Below are 24189 nucleotides of genomic sequence, written 5' to 3'. Positions count from 1 at the left end.
TGTTATTATCTTCACCCATTATCTTTTGGATTTTCATACATGCTTAGTAATTTTAATTCCTTTGAATAAAATTTGTTGTCCTCTTTAATTATATGTGACCATAAGTAGTAAAAAGGTTACGAAAGATAAAATATAAAACAGATAAGCAGAAATGTAAATTAGGCAAACCTCAATGTATGGTACTAAGCAGCTGTTGTGTATATCCTCAAGAGGAAAAATACCTGATGGTAAAAGGTAATGTGATAGTTCAGAGCAGGGTGAGGATAAACCAAATTATGATAGCTACTGAAAACTGATAATTACTTAGTGAAATAAATTATAAAATTAAAGGTGATTTCATGTTTCTTTCATGTTGATCTTAATCTGTACCCAATATAAATGGTAATTGTTTTATGCGTCCAGAAGAGCCATCATAAAAATGAATAAGGCTGGAAGTGGAGAAAAGCAACACAAGAATTTTGCCTTTATAGTCCAACATAAATATGGACAAATATTTAAATATGTTTTATTAAATAATGAAATTAAAGTAACATACTTTTATAGATTAAAAATCATATTCTTACATTCTTAACATATTCCAAAGACTTAGCAAATTATGTACCAGAAATATTCAAGGCAGCTGCAACTTCCCATTCCTTACTCACACTTTCTAATCTCTTAACAGAGGAACAGGACAATTATTTTCTTTTATGTGATGTTTTACCAGAAGACAGATTACTTAGGGAACAGCTTCAGCAAAAGAGACTGGTAAGAAATTGCTGCTGTTTCATTTTTTAAGGTAAAGACTCCAATAGAGTAATATATACTAATGTAGTGGGCATTTTAAAATGAAATCTTTTTTTGCCAGATAGCAAAATTCTAAATTTTTTTAAAGCTCATTTCTCTAGCTGCAGCACAAACATACACAAATTCCCTGGTTATAGATTTTTCCTTGGAATGAATTCAAAGGTTGTATGTCAATGTTCCACACAAGCAGAAAGTACGCCCAGAACACTGAAAAAGGCTGAGTGTGCTGAACATTTTTCTTCTTGCAAGGATCTGCAATGCATTGATACACTATCTTTCATGTAATAATCTACATCTAGGGAAATTGGCAAAACAAGACTAATTGCAATGCCATGAGCAGGGAAAGTGATGCTTTTCTACCAAATCTTTGAGCAAGTTGTTTTTGTGCATTTGTACTCTCTTTTCCAGATTTCATTAATTCTCAGTCTGGTACTCACAAGCACCATGGCATGTGAGTGGAGGAAGTCTGGCCAGTACTGATTCTGTGAGATGCAAAGGACAAGAAATGCTATCTCTTAAGTCCACATGAACCACTCTGGTTCTTCCTGCCTGGTGATTGCAACCTAGTACTTTAGACAGACCTTTTAGGCATTGTCAGTTCTGAATGGATGGTCCTTCGAGTTAAACTTGTGCTGACCAGCTTCCAGGAGTCTTAGTCCAGGTTGTTGACCAGTAGGTTTTTTTCTGTTTTCTTGTTTGAAATATACATCTGGGGTCTGGTTTTGCTGTTGGGCTAATTTAAAAATAAACATTATGTGATACATAGCAGCCTTGTTGACAGTCTCCTCATGTTAGGATGCAGGGTATTCTGCTGGCAAGTCATCTGTACTGTGAGATGTTAGAGGGCAGGCCTTGTGCTCTTTACTTTAATACATTCCTCAGTTTAGTGCTGGCAGCTGTGTCCTGAGAATTGTCAATGTGGACCTTTTAACCCTTTGTTATGCTGTTTCTTCTGGTATGTTCATATTGCAAGTTTGTACATACGCAGCATAAATATAAAGACACCTTAAGCATTCAGAATGAAGGAGTACCTTCAAATTATAGTCCCAGGGAAATTGGGATTGGCAGGCAAAATCCAGCTGGTTCAGCCACTCTGTGAGTGCTGTTTCAGTTTGCTGGCTACAGTAATATTCTTCAGCTTGAAGTGCATGACTAGTGAAACCCCAGAGCTGGAAGAATATGTACAAGTTTTACACAGCTTTCCCTAGGATCCCAGCTCCTGCAAAGGAGAAATGGGGTGGTTCTTCCACTGGGGATTTCCTATGGAGTTGGAGTTGCCTGAGCTGAAACCTGCATTCATATGTAGGTCTGCTGGATTGGCACAGACTCATAAAAAAACAGCCGATGCACTCATACCTAGATGCTTCTTTTCCAAAGCCATCCAGGATCAGTAAAAAAGGTTTGTCTAGATCAGAAAAACCCTTACCCTTGACAGCAGCTAAGTGTCTCTGGTATGTGCTGTCTTCTGATCTAATGGTGATTCTTTCCCAAAATACTCACTTAGGCTCCTGCAATCGGCATCTCAAAAATTTCCAAATTCAGCAACATGAACCTCCAACTCTGAACTCACAAAAACTTCCAGGATCCCCACTACCTGCAGGAGGGAGTTGCACAGCTTAACCACACACTGGGAGAGAACCATCTACTTGGTCCTTTTGAACCTGCTGTGTCACACAGGGCTGGTTTTTGTATTGAAGAGGTAGTGAAGAATTTGTCCTTGGTATTATCCAAACCATTCATGATTTGTCTCCTGATTTCTCTGCCTTACATTATGTCTTTCATTAGTCCTGTGCTGGAGTGCACACTCATGGCAAAGAAGGACAGCAACATCCTGGGCTGTATTAGGAAGAGCGTTGCAGTCTGGTCAAGGGAGATGATCCTTCCCCTCTACTCAGCACTGCTGAGACCACAGCTGGAGTGCTGGGTCCATTGCAGGGCTCCCCTGTACAAGAAAGATACAGACTCATTTGAGCAACTCTGGTGCAGGGTCACAAAGATGCTTAAGGGACTGTGACATCCTACATACAAGGAGAGGCTGAGACAGTTTAGACTGTCATGTCTGGAAGACAAGGCTCACAGGGGAGCTTAGTGATGTATATAAATGCTTGATGGAAATGAAAAAGGAGTCACGTTCTTCTCAGTTGTGTCCACCAACAGGACAAGAGGTAATGGACATGATTTAAAATCAGAAAATTCCCCCTGAAAACAAGAAAACACTTTTTTTTTTTCACTGTGAGCATGGTCAAACACTAGAACAAGTTGCCAAGAGAGGTTGTAAACTCTTCATCTGTGGAGACAGTCAAAACAAAACTCACTCCTGGGGTGAAACACACTCCTGGGTAACCAAGTAGACATGACCTTGCTTGGGCACAGGGGTTGGACTTGTTGCTCTCAAGAGATCCTTTGAAACCTCAGAGATTGGGTGATTTGAGGTTGAGGATGCTGTTTGGTAGTTCTTCACTGGGCATCATTGCTGCAATTCTCTGTATCTTTTCCAATTTCCTGCAATCCCTTTGGGTTTATGAAAGACATCTTGACTATTGTATGTGGGCATGCAGTGTCATAGCGATGTTTGTTTCCCAAGCATATATCATGTTTGTGGCTTTGAGGAAAGGAAAGAGGGTTATGATTGAGCATGCAGCTGTTTCCATGGAACCACCTTATTACAGTAATACATCCTGGCTGCTACAAATTGGACTGTACTTTTTCATTTTTAAAGGGCATTTGTTTCTGATTTTGTGGTGTTTTGTACTATGCAGTTCTATACCAGCTAGGCCTCTTCTCCACTGCAGTGCCAAGGGCACGGTGGAGTCTGTTGGCAGGTGAGCCATCTCATTTCCTCTGCAAGTAGACATTTCCTCAAACTCAGGAATGGGTGGAGAATATAGCCCAAAGCAAGTGCTAGTTTTATTTACAGAGTAATTAAATTGTAAAAGAAAGAGATATGCATTTTTATTAGGGTATGGAATAGTTTTCAATTATCACTGTTTTCAGTATCAGAATTGTATCCTCAATTTTTACAGAAGGATTTTGTGAAATCAAGCTGCAGCTGTAGTTGGGGTAATGGAGTCACTGCTTTAGTTACGGCAATAAAGTCTGTTTATTTTTTCATTTCCTTTTGCTGCAATCTGAGCGTTCACTTGCAAGTTAAATAGTTATTTTGCTTTGTAAAGCATTTTACCTCCAGACAAGTCCAGCAATTAAGAGTGAGCTGGCAAATGGGCTTATGTGATTTGCGTAGAATAAAGACCAGAACTCTACAACTTTTGGTGATTTTTCTGCAGCCTTTGAATCCTAAGTGCTGTCTCCAACAGCAAGCCCAAACAAGGACAAATGCTATCTTTAAAATGTGCTGCTTGAAGCATTTCATTTTGCAGTTTTGAAACTCCAGTGTAGGAATATTTCAGGCTGTATTGCAGCAGGGAGCTAGCCAAGGTGGATGTCATGCAGAGACATAATGGTGACTGTGATGTATTGAGAGAGGCCAAGGAATGAGCCTGAAGTAGGTTAGAGAGCACAACTTGCTGAAATGGCTGGCAAGCCTGTGAAATACAAAACAGATATGGTCTTTTGGAAAAACACAGTCTTGACAAAGAATTTGAAGTTGTGAAGCAGAGCCAGGGAAGAAAGTCCTGGCAGCAAAGCTAGAGATACATGGAAGGCAGTGTCAATATAAGCCACTAGGGTGTTTCTTAAGTAAAAAAACTAAAATCCCCAAACCTGTTTTTTTGAAAATACATACTTCCTATGACAGCACTGACCTTATCTTCCTGTCATGTGTACCACTATTCACCTGTCATCTGACTGGTAGTTTTAGGTGAAGAGGCTTCTCTTTCTCCCAGTGAGTAAAGACCCTGAAGAAGAGTCTTAACTGAGACTGCAAGCTGTACCAGCTTCCCAGGAGGAGCTGTTCATATGATCCCATTTGTCACGATCTTAAGCTGAGACAAGGTTCAGGAGTTTGAAACTATACACTGGAAGGGATGGAGATGTTAGCCCAGTTTAGCGTAATGCAACATCAGCAGTGCTTGCAGCGTAGCTAGTAATGTCAGCATGTCAATACCTATTTCTGAAATTCTGTAGACCCTTCTTCACCTATGTTGGGCAGTGTGTTTTACAAAGAATATAAACTATGTTTATAATGGTTTCAAATCCACGATTAGCCAAACAGGGTCAAACATGCCGCTGAGTGGAGAGAGGAAGCAGCTCCATGTATCAGAGAAAGCCCCAGTTTCTACTGACATGGTCTGGGATGTTTGCTGCCCACCTGGAACAGTCTTACTAAATTGTATCTCTGCTGAAGGGCTCTGACAAGGTGTGCTCCATTCGTCTCTGGATTTCCAGAGTCAGCCCTGAAAAATAGCAGTTTACATTTGTGTGAGCTGACGTTTTGAGTAAAGCAGCAAGACATGAGTAGATACGGCCTAAAATGTGAGTAGGTGCTGCTGAGCATGACTCCAACATAAAATGTACGCCTTGTAGTATGAAATCAAACAGAAAAGCCCCAGCATCTGTATTTTTAGGGTAACAGACTTAGCTGATGTGCAGCAGCTGCAGTTTCTGGGTGGTGTTATTGAATACGGGCCCTGCAAGGGGCTGTGGCACAGTGTGCCCATGTCCCCTGCCATCCACAGACCCCATGCCAAGGGCACCTCAGGTGCAGCACTCTCCTGCACTCTTGACAGACATCTTATCACCCCACTGCCCCTCACTGGGTACTTTTGTGGAAGAGAGGCAGACAGTACTTTTATTTGCCCAGTGTCAGCCTCCTGCCATCTCTCAGTGGGCAGCAGGATGTGGTGTGGTAGATCCACACCAGCCCATCTGTGCTGCAGGACATTCTGGGGCCTTTCATGACAATAGCTCAAGACTTTCTCTCATTTCTTTTGGGGTTCAGGGGGTTCTTTTCCTTTCTTTTCTGTCTTCTCTGGAGTTTATCCAACAGGCGTAGCAGGAGTGTAATTCAGGTGTATACTATGGACAAATCTGGGCCTTAATCCACATAAGAGTTACTAAAGAGGCAGGTGAAAAACACTGTTTCACTGCAGGCTCTAAGGAGATAAAGAGATGGAGAAAATCCCCTAAGAAATTCAGTCAGGATCCCAAATGTCAGAAAGCAATCAGTAGCACCTCTATGTTGCATAGAAATTAAATCCTTTCCCAGTTATCAGTACTTAAAATACAAGTACAGAGTAGTATGTTGCTAGACTGAAAATAGGCTAAGTTTTAATCCAGACATTGATTCTCCCATGTCCCACATGATTATGGCCTTTCCATCTGAAGTGCATAGTAACTCCACAGTATAACTACACTGCTGCTGTTACAGCAAAAGAGAAAAATCAACTGCTGCTTGATTTTGTTGTTAGGAAAAGTGCACCAAGTGTTGTAAAGTGTCTGACCTAGTCTGTTGTCCTGCTTTAAACAGAATCAAGGTGGAGGTGATGACCTTCTCCCTGGGCTTGGTATGGGCCACGGCTTCTTACAGAAACTGCCAGGGCTGTGTCCCATATGAGGAACAAGCCCTGTAGGTTGCCTGTAATTGGTTGTGTAGGGTGGCATTTATCATTCCACTGGGCTTTAGGTGGTTCCCCATAAACCTGCTCATTGATATCAGAGGTAAATCTGAATCATAGGTAGAAACAATAAACTGATACGTTTTATGCAGAATTATTTAAATAGTTGATTATTTAAATAGTGAGATTTAAATCTCACTGTGGATTGTATTTATTTACATGCACCATAAAAGTATATAAAGTTAAGAGAATTTTACTAGAACTGGGGCACATACTGCCTTTGGAAAAACTTGGAATTTTTGTGAGAACCCACACTCAAAACAATCTAACATCTGGTTTGTGTCAGCAGCACATTTGAATTTTATATGTTCATTGTTACCAGTAAGGATAGATATGTATAATAAGCTTATGTGATGGATTGATTTTATTATTATGGTTTTGTTTGAATAACTATACCTGTTCCTTTTTATAGAGAGAAATTCTAGAACAGCAACAACAAGAGAGATACGACACGAATTTCCATAGTATGTGCATGTTCTGTGATCAAGAATTCACAGGAAACAGGTTTGTTTATTGCTCTGTTTGCTTTTGGTTTGGTTTTTTTAAATCTACTCAGCATCTTTGTTTATGTTTTTAATGTCATTGAACCAGTCAATGCATAACGGTAGGACTCAGACGATAGAATTAACTTCAAAGTATAGTTTTTCTTTCAACTGAAGGGCCATTTTAAATAGAGCCTGTCCTACTTCTCAAGCCTTTTTATTTATTCCAGTGCAATTATTTCTACTGAACTGTAGGCTGGGGTTGGGAATGAACCATTTTAAAGAGAGACTTTTTTTAGCAGCTGTTTTAGTGACAAGGAGAGCTGTTTAAGCCAATATGTTGGTTAAAAAATATTTTTACCCAGTTGTACATTTTTCTATTTAAAACTCACCTGACTAGTATGAATTTGAATATCAAATGAAAAAGAGGAGAGGAAAATTAGAGTGAGAACGGAGTGCTTTACAGCATCAGTCAAGAGCAAGCAAGAATTGCACTGAAGTCCGTGCTCCAAAGAAACTTTGTTTGTACAGAGTACATCAGTTTCAGTTGGAGAGGCTAAGTCTGTTTGCATGGGTAGTTCTGGTAATCTGCAAGGATAGAAGAACCTCGGGTCATCTTCCTGCAGGTCATCCCAATATTCTATGAGTGTCCCTCTTTACTGCCTGGTGCAGTAAAGTTCACATCATTCAGCCCCCAGGAACTTCATCCTCTGCTTCCCCTTGGGTCTGACAGGCAGAATGCATGTTTGAAAGTCATGCCTGGACTGTGGTAAGAGCAAGTGTCAACATTTGGATCTTTCTTAAGTCCCCAAAAGCAGAAGCTGAAGCATATAGAGAGGTTAGGCACCTAAGGAATTAACCAGTGTATCTCTGCTAGAAGAATATCTTATGTGAACATCCATTATGTTTATTTGTTTACACGTTTGAGTGCCATTCATGTTGCTTTTGCTGTGTGAAGCAATATTGATGTAAAAGCAATAGCATCCAAGACTTTCTGCTCTGCTAACCAGCACAGAGAAGACTGACAAATGGCTTTTTAGAATGTTTCTCAAGAGGGTTGTTTGAAATGTGATTTGCTTATACAGGGTAATGAATGAGCTTTGCTAACAGTGAGGGTCAAAATAAACTATACTGTAATTTTCATTTAAAGGATTATATTTCATGCATGTGGATTGAGCAGTTGAAATGTTACTGAACATTCAGCAGAGCTGAAAATTAAAAACTTCCTGTTTCAATAAAATTGCATTCTTTTTTCCTAGCTTTTATGCAACTTTAGAGCCATTGGTGTATTTTAAATTACTAATTGAATAATTCTCATATGCATCCAAAAATGTGTAACATTCTATTTGAATGTCTTTTGTAGATCTGTCCTTCTCAATCATATGGCAAGAGAGCATGCTTTTAACATTGGGCTGCCAGATAACATTGTAAACTGCTATGAGTTTTTGGCTGTATTACAGGGGAAGCTTGACAAGTAAGTGGAGTTTGGTTTCTTTGTTTGTTTTCAATAAACTTGGGTCGTATTTCTTTGAACTTGGAAATAGTAGGTTAAAATGAATTCAACAACTGTGGCTAGCTAAGAAACAAAGAGAGCATGCAAGTTTATTGTGAGTACTCTTAGAAGCCTTTTTGTTGACTTCTTGAAAGCTAATTCATAACAGTTCATGGTATGAAGTCAAGTGCAGTGCTTCAGTTATGCATTGCGCAGTTTCCACTGACATCAGTAATAGCACATGCCTTTTTCTCATAACTGTTAGCATTAATGTTCTTTCTCATCATAACAACCTTTTTCGTAAACATCTCTTTAATCACTGAATACAGAGTTCTTGTGTCAGTCTTCATTTGCCTCTGTATATCATTAATGTGGGATGTTTGGTTTGTCCTTTTTGTACTGTTTACAGGGTACATCCCAGAGCAAAAGGGAATAGATACATGTTAACTTTTCCCAGAAATTAAGATTAAAAAAAGACTGCCTTTTCTTTTATCATCATAGGTATTTTACCTAATGCACTGAATTACCATGCTCACTAATAATTTGCAGCTCTAGTGTTTCTCAGTAGGACCTGAGGCTTTCAGTTATATGGAATTTTTTCAAAGCTGATCCTCTCTGTAGGTAATACACATATTGAAATTGTGTCCAGAGTAGTGAAAGGCCACTCCCCCAACCACTAAGAATAGATTCATTAGCTATGCTAGTAGAATAGTACCTGAAAATAAATTACTAGAGGAGAAAAATCTTGTTTCAGGCAAATAAGACTACATTATGTATGCTGACAGAAGGTCTTCTGTACTCTTCCTGGGAATGCCTTTCTCAAGTAGAGCAAACATTTTGCTGTTAGCAGGTAGAGCAAAGCAGATATAAAATTCATAGATGTATTCTGCCATCAGACTTACGATTCACTAGCAAGGCAATATTGATTTGAAGTCTGCAAGCACTAGGAGAACTCAAAGCTTCTTAAATGTCTTGGAAGGCAAAACAACACTGAGAATCCTGAATTGCTGCTCCACACAAATGTGCTGAGGGGAATCTAGGATGCCGATCTAAGGCAGTGCATATAGTTCTGTTTTGTTTGAATTTCTCTGGAAGACATACTTTGGTAAAATTCTCATTTGTTAATGAATGTTTTCACCTTCTCAAGTAATGTGTATATACACCTATATATAATACCTCATGTCTATGTACATATATGCATGTACATATGTGTATGTCTGTCTGTCTGTGAATGATATATATGTGTGTGTGTATATATGAATTTACTTACTGAATTTTATTACTCAGGATTTCAAAACCTATTGACCATCCTGGCAAATTTTCATTTACCACCCTCCCCCCCACATTGAGATAGAACTATAAAAACTTTCTGTTTAGCTAATTTAAATTGTTTCAAAAGGTAAGTAGTATGTTCAGAGTTTGGGGTTTTTTCACTCTGAATTACAAAGAAACAGTTACATATGGATTGGATGTCAGTGTAAGTTCATGTTGATTTCAAGATTTCTGACACTGACCAATCAGCAGCCTTTTCATGCCTGTTTTGGGTAATCAGACTTTTCTCCCACTTTGCATATGGGGCAAACAGTAAACTTTTTTGTTATCTGTATTTTTCTTTTTCTGTCGTTATTTCTATGTTTGATTAACTCTACTGTGATCTAAGATTATCTTGTTGGGTTTTTTTTTCCAAATAAGCTTTCTTTTTCATTTAGTTGGCTCTCACATGCTTAGGATTAATCTTACTATATATAACTCCAGCTTATTTAAGGTTATTATCTTGTACTATTTTCATTTTAACATGTTGACCTATTTACCTTTTCTGTTAGCTTGCAGTGTTTATACTGTGAAAAAATCTTCAGAGACAAAAACACTCTTAAAGATCACATGAGAAAGAAGCAGCATCGCAGAATCAATGCCAAAAACAAAGAATATGACAAATTTTATATCATTAACTACTTGGTAAGTAGTTCTAAGAATAATTAGTAAATCGACTAAAGAGATATAAACATTATCTAGTTAAAAGGGAATAAATCCAAATCAGCAGTTAGTATACAGGTCAAAAATCAAATGAAGGATTCTTAAGAAGTATGATCAATTATGGTATGATATCCTGGATAATTTTCAAACTAAGCACTAGTAAACATTTTCTGTTGAGATTTGATTTTGAGACATGCAAGAATGTGGCTTGAAGAGACACTAATCATCATGTCATTAGTGCTCAGTCTCTGCTTTAATAACCAGAAGGTAAAGTGAGATAGAGCAATAATGTAAATGGAGGTCTAACTTAAAACTGTTGGCTTTGAGCTTGTTTTCTACAAACCTTAAGCTGGAAGTGCTCTTCAGAGTATAAATTAAATGCAAAGAGTAGGAAAATGAAAGACACATAGATGAAAGAAAAACAGTTAGTTTTTAGCCTCCAGGTAGGTGTATGTTGCTAAATATTTTTTTTATCTCAGGCCTTTGCGAGTGTGTACATGTGTATGTAACAGATCACTTGCTGCCTTCAACTTATGAGTATAGGAGCTGCTTCAAAAGCTGCTGTGTTCTGTCCCAGAAATAACTACAGTTCACCTGAAGTAGTCTTTGTGCCTTCTAGATGTGCTAATATCCAGGTTATAAATAGGAATTCTTGGCTGTTTTACCTACTCTGTCCCTTTAATTTCTCTCCCTGCGTTTTACTTTAAGACTGAGAACAAAAATTTGTATGTTTAATGCTCTGCCAAGTCCCTTTTACCCAAGATAGAATGAGTTCCCTTGGTGATATTTTATATTTTTCTTCCAAAGATCAATGATCTGAGACCTGTTGGGTTTTTTCTTTTTCCTAGATATTAAAATATCACAGCTTTAAAAACTGACCTGTATTTGCTGCACAGTGGGGAAAAAGTTGTGAAGTTCTGTAGGGTAGATGTTCTTAGATCCTCAACAGAACTGATCATTTATTTCTCCTTTCGAAGTTAACAGATTTTAATTTAATGTAATGGTTTTAAGTAATTTTAATAGTTTCTTTCTTCTCTGCTTGTCCTGTACATAATATTATGTTGTCAGAATTTGGCATCCTTTTTAAATTACCATTCGTTCTCTAATTTGCATTAATTGTTCCAATTTTAATCTTTTCCATCACAGGTCAGGAAATTGAGCAGGATGATTACCCAGAATCTCTGAGAACCATGAAGTACTACTTGAGAAATTTGAAAGACATGCAGGGACACCATAACATCAATACAGACACAATGGCTGTGTCTTGTTAATAAGCAGAATATGCCAAAGCAAATATAACAGCAAGGCTAATATTCACATACTTAACCTCTTCTCTCCAGTTGCTCCAAAACTGGTGGCCTTGTCTGCGCCTGTCACCTGGGAACAATCTGTGGCCTGTGTGCTTCCTGAACCACATCCAGGCATGGTAGTGCTGAGTAGTGCTGCTTTCGTGGCCATAGAACATGCAAACTGTTTAACAGCTGGGGCCTTGGTCCCCTTTGCCTGTAGCTGGGATTCTGGCCAGGGCTTTGCAGAGTGTCCTCACATGCCAGCCTGGACCAGCTCGGGTCCAGAGTAGTGTTACTCACAGATGTATTCTTCCAGGTCCTTGGAATTACAGATAATAGTATATATAACTCAAATAGTAAATAACTTGAAGTACTTAAAATTGGGCAGAGGGGACTGCATCTGCAAGATCTGTGCCAATGCATCTTCTGGGACATGCTTTGAATGATCACAATTCTTTGGCTCTACATGCTCTACTACAGCCATGTTGTCTTTCCACGCATTTTTAGTTGTCTACACTACAATCTACTCAGGGAACTGTTTCTACTCAGTCTTTCTCGTCTGAAAGGATCTTTCGGATCCTTTCAAACTGTACCCACATCGGAACTGCTGACATTTCATCTTTTAAAGGAAAAGATTGAAAACAGAATAAACACTCTGCCTTAAACACTTATAAAATAGTTCACTATAAAATGTGTGTATGCACACAGGAAATTTTTAGGAATGTTCCTACATAGTGGAAAGTGTTTGCTTTCCAAACAGCCTTTGACAACCTTTTTTTTTTGCACAGAGACAAGACTAAAAGGAGGAACATCAGTTTGTTCACTAGGAGATCGGTAAATTGGCCTTTACACTGTAAGGAGGAAATATTCTGTAATGCACATGCATGCTCTACAGTAGATTATATTAAATGTGATAGGATGAGTTTTTTCAAGCTGAGTCTATATTCAGTAAATTCTAGATGTTACACGAAGTCTGCTTTGTGTAATGACTTGATGTAGTGATTTTGCTTCTCTCCCCTAACACCTCATAACTTAACAGAAATTTTTTTAATGTGTACTATCAAGATATACTCATTTTTACCAATGAGTTTTAGAGGTCTGTGCTTCACATTGCTCCAAATGTCATGGGGAATTATACAAATTCAAAGACATAGACATGGTTTACACATCATATCTGAAATGACAGGTGTAGTGTTTCAAAATTTGCTACTGAATTCACCTTAACCTAAAGCTGTAGGCATACAATTTATCTGGGTTTTTTATATTTTCACAGAAGTTTGAATTTTGATCTTTCTATATGCTAGTTTGATCAAGTTTGGGGGTTTTTTCATCTGAAAGAGATTATAAAACTAAGTAGGTCTCTAGTGATAAAAATCAGTATTGTCACAGTATTGTCTGCTTTACCTCTAGGATGTGCATCATAAAGACTTTCCATCAGCAACTGGATCTTAAGCTATTTAAATGGTCCTTACTACAGCTATCTTACAGACATTATTATCCTTCTTTTATAATTTTTCCATTACATGTTATCTTCACCAAGCACTGCATAAAAGTCTTACTAAGCTGCAACTGGCAATTTCCTTTATTTTGTGGCTTTTGTACTGAGCAGTTTTAAGGGCTTTTTGTTCAGATGGCCCAAGAATGCTGAACTGCCTCATGGTCTTCTGGCCAGTTCTTACTTGTCTTTTCAAGCTGATGGCGCAGCTCCCGTTGATTCCATTTAGAGCAGTAGACTTGCCTGCCTTCTTCCTTCCCTCCATTCTGCTTTTGACTTCACTTGTGTTTGTAATGCAGTTGTGACAATCTGTTTTCATAACATAACTTACTTTTCTGTCTGTGTATTGGCAATTTCCTACCCTAACTTTCCAATTTGGCATAGCAATGAGTAATATAAGTGCATGTTCTATGTAAATATTTTGATATCCTGTGACTTCTGTCGTGATCCACCTCCATATCATTTCTCTACCCCCATATCAATGACATGTTCTGTTGCTCACAGGTTAGCATAAAAAATAAATTAAATGGCAGCCTAAGTAGGAGTGGAAGCTTTTTTTTGTCATGTGCGTGATAGATTTCTTTCATAATCAAGTATTAAAATCTTATTAAATAGTTACATTGAATTACAGAGAGAGTTTTACATTTAAGTAAATAACTTGAAGGGCAGTGGATAACTTCCCCAGTGGATTTGGAGGTCTTTTGTCTCTGTTGTGTAAGTGTGGGAGATTTTATCAATCCGACTCAGAAGTCTTTGGCCTTTGGCCCCATGACTCACCTTGGATAAAGAGCCAGGTAAAAGTGGAGAGGGAAGAACTTTGCAGTCTGTGGTGCCTGCTGGAGGCCATAAAGGAACAGCAGGCAGTGTTAAAACTCTTATTCCCAGAGGAACTGAGGCAAACCCAGATTGACAAGGCTTTCCCTTCTTCAGTCATCTGATTGTTACCAGCAGCACTTTTAGGTGCAGAGTGTCTTTTGTAGGAAGCTCAGATGTCTATTTTCAAATTGACTAATGGCATATATCTGCAGTATGTGGCATCACTGTAATTAATGCACTTGCAACTAAGCTAGGCAGCTGAAAAATGGTACCTACTGCTTACTAGAAAACTTGTTTCATAAAGCCTTTCTTTTTCCTCAAAGATAAAAGGATGTTTTCTCCTTACTGCCAAGCCCTAGATCATCACTACTACTTGTTGGGGAACAGGGGAAGAATATTTTATTATGGGAGTCACTACTTATATTTAGCCTGTTTTGATTTACATAGTGGGTATTTAGTAAAAGGAAGCCCTTCATCAGTTGGTGACAGTTCAAGGTTTAATAAAATCCCCCTAGTGGGGGAATGCTTCATGTTGAAATTCATCCAACACAGATCAACCAACGTTGGGGTAAGGCCATCTCCTCTTCCTCATTTTCGAGACCATCTCGAGTTCTGCAGCAATATAAAACAGATAACAACTCAGATGGTCACAGCAAGACAGGTGAGAAGAAGGGTGAGATAAAATTTGCAGGGGAAAGCAGCATATGTTTGGAGTTTCTGAGCTCCACAGTCCTGGAACTCCATTTGCATGTAATTCAGTAACTGGTCTTTGGGGAACACTGCTTGAGATACCAGCTGCTGTTTCTAGTTTCTCCCATATCAGCACTTCTTTTCAAGCTGGGGTGTGTTGCCTCACTGAGGCACACAGACTTTCTCCCTGTAGAGCTGCACTCAAGTTGAGAAGGTAAATTGCCAGTGAGGCATTTCATCTCTGTGCATTTAGACTACATTTTGGAAGAGAAAATATCAAACCACACACATTTGCATGCTCTCCTCACCTTTCTATAGGATCATCCTCTCTGTGAGGTATACAGTAAGCATTTAAAAGAAAAAGTTGTTTTTTCTTGAATATGTAGTAAGGCCTTCAGGGTTTTTTTAATTATGCATTTTCTAGTGTTTGAACTATTAACAATGTCAAGTCTCATTTTTTCTCTGGTTTTGTTAAGAATTTCTTGGGAATCTCTAGAGATGATTTCTGGGAGCTCTTGCATCTTGGATGAAAGAGCAAAGAAAGTTGAATACTTAACAAAGGCACCCTTGGTCCCTGATGCCCATCAAGTGAAAAAGTGTTAAAAAAAAGAAAAAATTTAAAAACCTGAAAGATTTTAAAGAATGTTTCAAAGAGCTCTTTTCCACCCAATTGCTCAGATTCAGTCTCTTGGCACTTTCATCACAATGTTCCTAGTTATCCATTCACCATGCAATTTTCCAGTGATACAAAACCTGGTTTGCTTTTTGCTTTTTCCTTTTTTTTAACTCCTCTGAATATAAATAGATGAGGGAAGCAGAGACCTCTTACAAGATCCCTCTCTGCCTTCTTTACAGAAACACCATAAAGAAACAGCAGCAATAACAAAGCTTGTGCATGATTCTTCCGTTTCACCTTTTAATTAAAAGGTGAAGCTTAATATTGGCTGCTGTTTTGAACATACTCTTTTCTGCTCATGTACTTTGAGCTGGTAAAGGGGAAAAATGGTGAGCATTTGTCTTCATTTTGCAGTGGTTGTGAGCCACTATCTGCTCATTAAGGTGTTAACATTAGCAGACATAGGAAACTAGTGCACAGCTGGGAGAACATGTGGTGAGAGGTGTTAATGGCTTTGTGCTATGTCATAGTAATGGTGACATTAATGAGTCTCCCCTCTCACTCAGAGAGTTTACACACTACCGTGTAGTATCACTGAATTAATTACAGAATTTTCATTCTGTAATGCATGATGACATTATGTTTAGAGCTGTCTAGAGACAATTGTTTATCATTTTCCTGATAGACGCTAACAACTTTGAAAATTCTCACTAAGTTGTTAAATGATGGATATCTTTTCCTTCTTTTTCTAAACAACCATAAAGGCAATAATCATACTCATTACTAAGGATGTTATTAAATATATTTATTAGAAGGAATATTTGAATAAATTTAAAGTATTATATTTTTATTAGCTGCCTTTTTTTAATGAGGACAATATCGTCATCTATGATCTTTGTGAATACTCCACAGTCATCAAAAGTATGGGTTCAGAAATACTATTCTGATTACTGGTTAGCATGCTTGGGTTTATTTTTAAAGATGAGGAATCTGAGGAAAGAAAAACACCAGCTAAAGATCACTGCTGGTATTTGAGTAGAGCCCTTCAGCTTTTTACTGCCTGTTATTTATATCTCAGTCATGCTGAGAGTGCTTGCCATTGTGCTGAATGCTGAACAAATGTATTGTCATATACTTCGTGGTGAAGGTCTTTAAGGTATAAATAAACAACACAGAGGTAAAGGGAAGAATGGAACACCATGAATAGATGTGCTTACGTTCATGTCTGAGAAGAGGAGGGAAGACAAAGTGAGGTCTGGCTCAGAGGTGTGTGCCCTGGCTGCACTGCCTTTGTGGAGCACTCTGTAGCTAAGGTTACCCCGTGTTTTCACTGACACAGCCTGGAACAAGGTACAGGCACTGACTGGGGTAGCTGTGCCAGCTGCAGCCTCAGGTGTGACAGCTGCATCAAGCAGCACATGCTGCATGAAAAGCAAGGTAGGCAGATTGGATTGAGGGAGTGTGAAGGCAAACTTGAGACAGTGATAACATACCCACCTCAGGAACACCTTGGAAGTGTTGCAACACTGCTTTTCTTGAGAATTCTGTGCCAATCATCTTCATCTCAGCTGTAGTGTGGGGAATACCCCGTTAAAAGACAAAAATAATTGTTATTTTAAAAATTCTTACTCAAGTATTGTTGTATGACTACCTTTTACTCACAACACTACTGAACTGATACAAAATGAGATGTTGATTGTGACTTCTAAGATGTTAATTCACTTGATTGTTGATGTGTGATGTGAATCAGGAAATGTTTTTTTCTTTTCTTTTCTTTTTTCCCCCTCAGGAATTTGGAAAGTCCTGGGAGGAAGTGCAGTCAGAGGACGACCGGGAATTACTAGATAACCTAGAAGAGTAAGAGTTACTTATGTGCCCATTACACAGACTTGCAGGAACATTGTTTTTTAAAGTAGTTGCAGGGAAAATGCTGTGCATAGTTAGTACACAGTTTAAATTTATTTAAGCAAATCCAATCAACTCCAGTTTTTCCTCATTAAGAACACTTCTCAGCACTGAGAGCTGTAAACTTTATATTTCAACCACAAGCCTATTTTTTGTTTACATAGCGCTCCAACAAGAACCTTCTGGGTTTGTAATGATGTAGACAAAATGCATTATTTCTTGCTTTTGTACCAGTAAACAGTTGAATGGCTTTTGCTTAAATTTAAAAATTAAAAGTAAGCATCAAAAATGTCAGTATGAGGAAGAAATTGTGTGGAAAAAAATTGGTAAAATATATTAACTAGAGATAAGAAGGATTTCAAAAAGAGCTTCTCAGCAGCGCTGATTGAGGGCAACATCCACCTCCTCTGCATTCTTCTGTGGTTCAGGTCCTCAGATCACTGCAGAGGTGGTTTTCTTGGCTATAGAAAATTGAATAAGCAGGAAGTAATTTATGGGTATCAGGATCCCTGATCTTCTTGGTTGTGTCTGTAACTTGAGGTTAATTTTACTTGACTCTACCTGGTTGCTGTAATAATTCTATCTCCCAGCAGTACTAGGGTACCAAAATAGATGTTTTGGTAAAGAATTCTCTGTCTACATTTCTAAATGTAGCATAAGTGAGTAATTAATATTTAATAAGTAAATAACACTTAGAGTTAGCTCTGCCTGATGATTATGACTTTGTCTGGTGTATGCAAAGATTAAAAAGGTATAAAAGAATTTTAAAAGACCTTAGAAAAATAAACACTGAAAGCAATATTTGATAACTTGCCAAACTGGATAGAAATTGTAGTTAATATTGTTTGTTAGTGCAGACAGTTTCAAGTAGGATTTAATATTCCTGTCTGCATAGGAATTACCCAACATTAACTGCTCAGTTATTCTTAAATTTGTAATTTTTTTAGACTGTACACCAGATTGTAATCATGTATCCAGCTATAAATCCCCAGTGTCTTTTCCATCTCTTTAAAGTATGCAGTTTCTCTGGATTTATTTCTAGTGTTGTGAAAGCAGAATCTCAATTGCCCTTTCACAAAATGTCTCTTCTCTTTTCCACAACTAAATTAATCTTTTTGCTTTTCATTTGTAAGAGACTGGTCTGACTGGGAAGAGCATCCTGTGTGTGCAGTTTGCCTGTTCTGTGAACAACAAGCAGACACCACAGAAAAACTGTATCTTCACATGCAGGTAAGACTTAAGTAACAGTTTTTTCATCCCTTTGGAATTAAAAATTGGGTTTGTAGCATCTTTGTTAAGGTCAAATCAGCTGCTGCATTAGAATGCCCTCTTCAGCACAGAACTAAAGTGCTGCATGCGTCTCCAGCACTTGTTCTTTAAAATACACAGAGGAGTCAAGCTTTACATTAAGACTGGCTTATTACTTGTGAGTCTACAGATTGCTACAGACAGTAAAGAAATAGCATCTTTAATATCATAGTGGTTTGATGATTTAATATATTTAATGGTTAGCTGTGTTTCAGTTTTAATAAATTATTTAACAGTATTATGGTTTTACAGAATACAGCAGTTTCTGATGAACCAAAATGTTGGGGGTTTGTTTCATGTATTAATGTTTGTGTGTCTATATGCATATGTCCGTGTCAGCCTAGGAAACGCTGACTGTTTTTAACTTCGAATACTAAAGTGGTGGGAATCACATATTTTTCCTTCCCTTTTCTTTTCTCCAGAAATCACATGGATTTCACTTTCCTAAAATAAAGTCAGAGCATGGTGAGTAAGAGGTGCTGTAATTGTCAGCATTTGCCACTAGTGTGGTGAAAACCACATCATAAGAATAGTGGAAAACAACTTTATCAGCTTTATTTTTGTACAGGCTTTTAACTTTTCCATTATGGAAACTGTTTCTGCCAGCTTAAAAAAGCAAGCCAAAACCACTTTCTTTTTATGGAACTGTTGTTACTGGCAAGGATGTGTGCTATTTTCTTTAGACCCATTGGATTCTTTTGCAGAGTAGCTTCTACAAATACCTCCTCTATGAGTTCCAGGTCTGGCTGCCGAGACTTGGAAGTTTGTTGGTTGGTTGGTTGGTTGGTTGGTTTGGTTTTTTCGTTTTGTTTGTTTGTTTGTTTTTGGTGGGTTGTTCTTATTGTTATTATTATGCCTGTTAATACTTGTTGCAAGTTAGAAGCTTGTTTGGCCAATGTTTGCTATCTGCTGTAGAATAGAATGATTTAGGTTGGGGAAGACCTTTAAGATCATTGAGGCCAACCATTAACCCAGCACTGCCAAGTCCACCACTAAACCATGTCCCCAAGTGCCACATCCACATGTCTTTTAAATACCTCCAGGGATGGTGACTCAGCTACTTCCCTGAGCAGCCTGTGTCAAGTATTGACAAGCCTTTCAGTGAAGAAATTTTACGTAATATACAACATACCCCTCCCCCTATCACTTGTTACTTGGGAGAAGAGACTGACCCCCTACCTGACCACTGTCTCCTTTCAGGTAGTTGTAGAGAGTGATAAAGTCACTCCTGAGCCTCCTTTACCCCAGGCTAAACAGGGGAGCAATCACTGCCCTGGTCCTGCTGGCCACACTATTACTGATACAGGCCAGGATGCCATTGACCTTCTTGGGCCCCTGGGCACAGCTGGTTCATGTTCAGCTACTCTCAACCAACACCCCCAGGTCCTTTTCTAGCACACAGCTTCCCCCAGCCTGTAACACGGCATGGGGTTGTGTGACCCACCTGCAGGACCCAGCACTGAGCCTTGTTGACTATAATACACTGGCATGCTGACCCAGGCTGATCTCTAATGAGCCTGGTTTTATCCCTACCCCCTTCAAATCTAGTTTAAAGCTGTCTCAATGAGCCTGCTAACTCCTGTGCAAGGATCCTTTTCCCCCTCTGAAGGTGTATCCCATCTGTTGCCAGCAGGCCTGGGGTCACGTTGACACATCCTTGATCCTAAAACCCCAAATTCTTCCAGTGACACCAGGCTTGGAACCAGGTATTGATCTGCTGGCTCTTCCTGTTTCTTGCGTCATTATTCCTTGCAACTGGAAGGACAGAGGAAAACACTGCTTGTGCTCCTGGTCTCTTAACCAGTTGTCTCAAGGCCCTGCAGTCTCTCTTGATTGCCCTTGGACTTCTTGTTGCAACTGCATCACTGCCCACCTGAGAAATCACTAACAGATAATTACCCATGAGGGTAGGAAGCTTTTTCATCACATGTTTTACCAGGACAGCAAGGAGGCAGCAGATTTCCCCTAGCAGTGAGTCTGGTTGGCATTTTGGGCCTTCCCTCCAGCAGGGAGCCTTCTGTGACAATGACCTTTTTTTTTTTTATGGGCACAGGTTTTATGCAGGGCATAGGCTGAGTTAACCCTGGTGGCACCTCCATGTTGAATGAACCTTTGTCCTTGTCACTGATGGGTTCCACTTGCAGAGGCTCACACCTGTTACACAGATGGGCCTGCTGTGCCAGGCAGGGACTTGTCACCACTGCCCCTGTCCCTTAAATCACTCTGCTCAGAGAGGCAGAGGGAGGGCAGGGAATCCTCCGAACCTCTGCCTGCTGGGCCTGTCCCAGGGAAGCCAGGGCTCAATGCCAGTAGTCAGTCTCTCTCATTCCCCAATATTCCTCAACCTACTTGCCTCCTGCTGGAGCTCTGTCACTAAGCTTAAAGACTTAGGCTGAGAGGAAGAAAAATGTTTGCAGTTTTTGCACTAAAAGAAGGGTTAGTTTTCCAGCAGCTAGAACAAGTGCTTATTCAGTTAGTTTGCAAAGATACAGCATTCAGGCAGAGCTGGTCTTGAGTAAACTCTTATCAATCCTTGTGCTTAATCAAAGAAAGTATTTTTAAATTAAGACACATGTTGCCCAAGTGCTTGTTCACTACCATCTCTCCCAGGTCTGAACTTCTATCAGCAAGTAAAACTAGTGAATTTCATCAGAAGAGAAATCCATCACTGTCGTTGTTACAACTGCCAGGAGAAGTTTCAGTCCAAAGGAGGATTGATAAGTCACATGGAAGAGACCAAACACATTGCATTCCTGCCAGCCAGGTCTACATGGGATCAACCACAGTAAGGGCAAATATGTTTCTTCTAGCATTTATACTTTTACTGATAATTTCTATGAAACAGTAAGTTGAAAGTTCTGGGGTTTGCGCATACAACGGTGCCCTGCGCTCCCTAACTCTACTGGCCCAGATAAAATAATAAGTGGTCTCAAAACTACTCTGAATTCGAAATCTCCACACAGTCTGAAGATAAAATGAACATGGGATACTGCTCTTCTAGTTACATCCAGGATACAGTGTCCCCATACCTGGGATCTGCACTTTCAAGTCAGTATGCTAGAGAAGTTTGTTGTTGCAAAATTGTTCTAGAGCCAAATCAAACCCCTTTTGCATGTCCAATGTAGATATATGCATGGTATCTACCTAACTTTAGGCATCAAAACAAGTTGGTTGGTTACCCCTACTTTTCCCATGGAAAACAGAAGACATTTGTTCAGACTCTAAGAGGCTGTATAGGTCCAGGGAATGATGCTCTCTCTACTGAGTGGTAGAGCACAGCGTTCTAACTCAAACACATTTGAACTCAAAAACATTCAGCGTTTCTTGTGGGACAAATATGGATCTGTAGTCTGTGTTGGGACATCATATGGGTGAAAAAATAGGAGGAAGGGCTTTTCTATTGTCAGCTCTTTCCTATGATTCTTTTACACTGTGCATACCAGTTGATTTTTTTGGGTGTGCTGTTTACTGTTATTCCAGACAACCAGACTTGCTTGTTTTTTCCCTCTTTTAAAAATCTAATCTCAGCCTCTCAAACAAAATGTCTGACTGTCTAGTAATCATGTCTTGTTTCTTTCAGGTATTATTTTCCTACCTATGAGAATGATACACTTCTGTGTACACTGTCAGACAGCGAAGATGTGATAACTGAGGATCAAAGTGAAGAAGTGCCTGTTGTAAGCGAAGATATATCCAGTCTAAAAGCTCTCAAACAGGGCAGTGTTTTAAACCAGCTTCTGTGTAAAGAGGGCAAGAGTCAGGAGAAATTTTGACCTGGAAGTAAAATGGCTGACTTTTAGTGCTTCTTCTGCAACACAAAAAAAACCCCCAAAAAACCATTATTTTAATACTATTGTAATGCAGTTAAACTCACAGATGTTATTATCACTGGACAAATACTAGAAAGTAAATGCTAAATAAAAATTTAAGTGTTACATGTGTTGGTTTATCTTCCTTTAAATTTTAGCTTTATTTTAAAATTGAGTGCTTGATTTTCTGCTTGGATCTTCAAGTACTGTTAGCGTTGTTTACAAATTTTTCATCTTATTACTGTTGTTCCTAAATAAATCAGAATCTGAGTTCAATTTTAAGGCCACCTTGTGAAAGGTGGGAACAGCTGAGACAATGTGTAAAGTCAGCGAGTAAATTTTCTATGTGTTACTGCTGTTAGAGAGGAAACAGAAAATGTAACTCTTGGCCTGGTATGTGAAGGAGAGTTTGCTATTTTTAACCCTAGACCATTTGGAAAATGAAAACAAATCTGTGTATCTCTATTATTAATCATCAATATTTAAGACATATGGTGCCTATTCTGAAAACTATTTCAGAACCATCAGTAAAGCTCTGCCTGCCCCATGAATATCTGACTGCATGAAGAGCTGCCAGTCCGAAGTCTAAAAAAGCATAGGAACAAATGCAATATTGGTTGCATCAAAAATCCAAAGAATTTAAAGTGTATTTCTTGTATGGTCATGAACTGAGGTGTTAAAGAATGACTTAGGGGATTGCAGACACATAAATCCAAATTAAGTCCTAAAGACCTCAAGTCGAGAAAAGTTGCCATGTTTCCTTTTAAAGTTCCCAAAGTGGCAGAAGGTCTTCAGCATGTCCAGAAAGAACCTCAATCTTAATAGGGTAAGGCTGCTTAGAGCATAGGTGCTGCTAGGATGATCCAGACTAAGTATTCTTGAAATGTTAAGTAGTTCCAGAATTCAGGTTTAGCTTTCCATAATATGTATAACCTCTTTCAAAACTGTTAGTACATTCTTTTTCTTCTTTAGGTTGGTGTTAGAGCACTTGCTGAAAGTATAGAAGTCTCGGCTCAGTGCCCTTCCCTGCCTGAGATTTAAAGCTATAGCTTTGCCTTTGCACAGCCCTCTTTGCCTGCAATTCATTGCTGCCAATAAGAGTTGTTTGTCTTTATATGGTGATTGGGAATTATAAAACAGTCTCTGGGGGCAGGGGCTAAGGTGCAAATCTTTACCCATGTTCTGCTAAGCTTCTATGTCCCACCTAATTCACCTTGCCATCTTATTTGCATCAGTTTCTTTTTATTTGCACTGAACTGGTTTCTCCTGCCATTACACCTTACTCTAGCACCCCTCTTTATTTTTCCTTTCATATTTTTTCTCGGGCCCAGGTGCTCTGGAGATAAGTTAGAACAACGGGATGCTGAAAATGTACTAAGACAGATCAGCCACATAACTGCACAGCAAAACAGAGACAGAAGCAATATCTAACTCTGTCAAGAGGAAATGGGATGGAAGTAGCTCAGCAGGTGCTGAGAATACAGGCAGAAAAATTGGACAGGTGAGGTCATACACTTGCATTAGTACAAAAATTTAGGAGGAACAAGCCCAATATTTTTGAACTAAAATGTCCTGACCATTTTAAATAAGCTATAGTCTGTAGTTCTTGCATTTGTGAAATTTTTTATTTCATACAGTAATTGTGTATGGCTGTTGCTGCTTTTTTTTTCCTCTTAATTTTGCCCAAGCAGTTATTTTTTTCCTAACTTAAAAATTTATTTCAGTCTTTGCTTTTTAGTCAGATTCTTAGCTGAGGAGGGAATAAGAGTTAATGGAGCTTACATTAGTAATAAGTGTGTTGAGCAATGGAAAAATTCAGCAAAAGAACTATGGCAGCAGCACACGAATGAGTTTTATGGCAAGCCAATCTCAGGAGGGCACATTAAGGGAAACATAAAATTTTACTGATATATCATAAAGTGAAATTGCAAAACATTTCCTAATCATAAAGAAT

General features: G+C 38.8%; 1 protein-coding gene across 1 annotated transcript in view; it reads left to right on the top strand.

Annotated features, from left to right (window-relative positions):
* The window catches only part of ZNF277 (zinc finger protein 277), a 44032-nt gene extending 21671 nt beyond the window's left edge, over positions 1–22361 (top strand). Inside the window, exons 4-12 of the mRNA XM_085043081.1 lie at positions 665–747; positions 6772–6863; positions 8205–8315; positions 10157–10289; positions 17003–17070; positions 18252–18348; positions 18849–18891; positions 21037–21211; positions 22007–22361. Of these exons, the coding sequence (XP_084899207.1) occupies positions 665–747; positions 6772–6863; positions 8205–8315; positions 10157–10289; positions 17003–17070; positions 18252–18348; positions 18849–18891; positions 21037–21211; positions 22007–22199 (995 nt within the window). The 3' untranslated portion in view covers positions 22200–22361. The remainder of the gene's footprint in view (positions 1–664; positions 748–6771; positions 6864–8204; positions 8316–10156; positions 10290–17002; positions 17071–18251; positions 18349–18848; positions 18892–21036; positions 21212–22006) is intronic.
* The last annotated feature ends 1828 nt before the right edge of the window (positions 22362–24189 follow it).

The sequence above is a fragment of the Lichenostomus cassidix genome, chromosome 1Aa, assembly GCF_008360975.1.
Source record: "Lichenostomus cassidix isolate B80296 chromosome 1Aa, HeHo_3.0, whole genome shotgun sequence".
In the NCBI taxonomy this organism is placed as follows: Eukaryota; Metazoa; Chordata; class Aves; order Passeriformes; family Meliphagidae; genus Lichenostomus; species Lichenostomus cassidix.
Note: the sequence above shows the minus strand (reverse complement) of the source record. Positions and strands in the feature narration are given on the sequence as shown.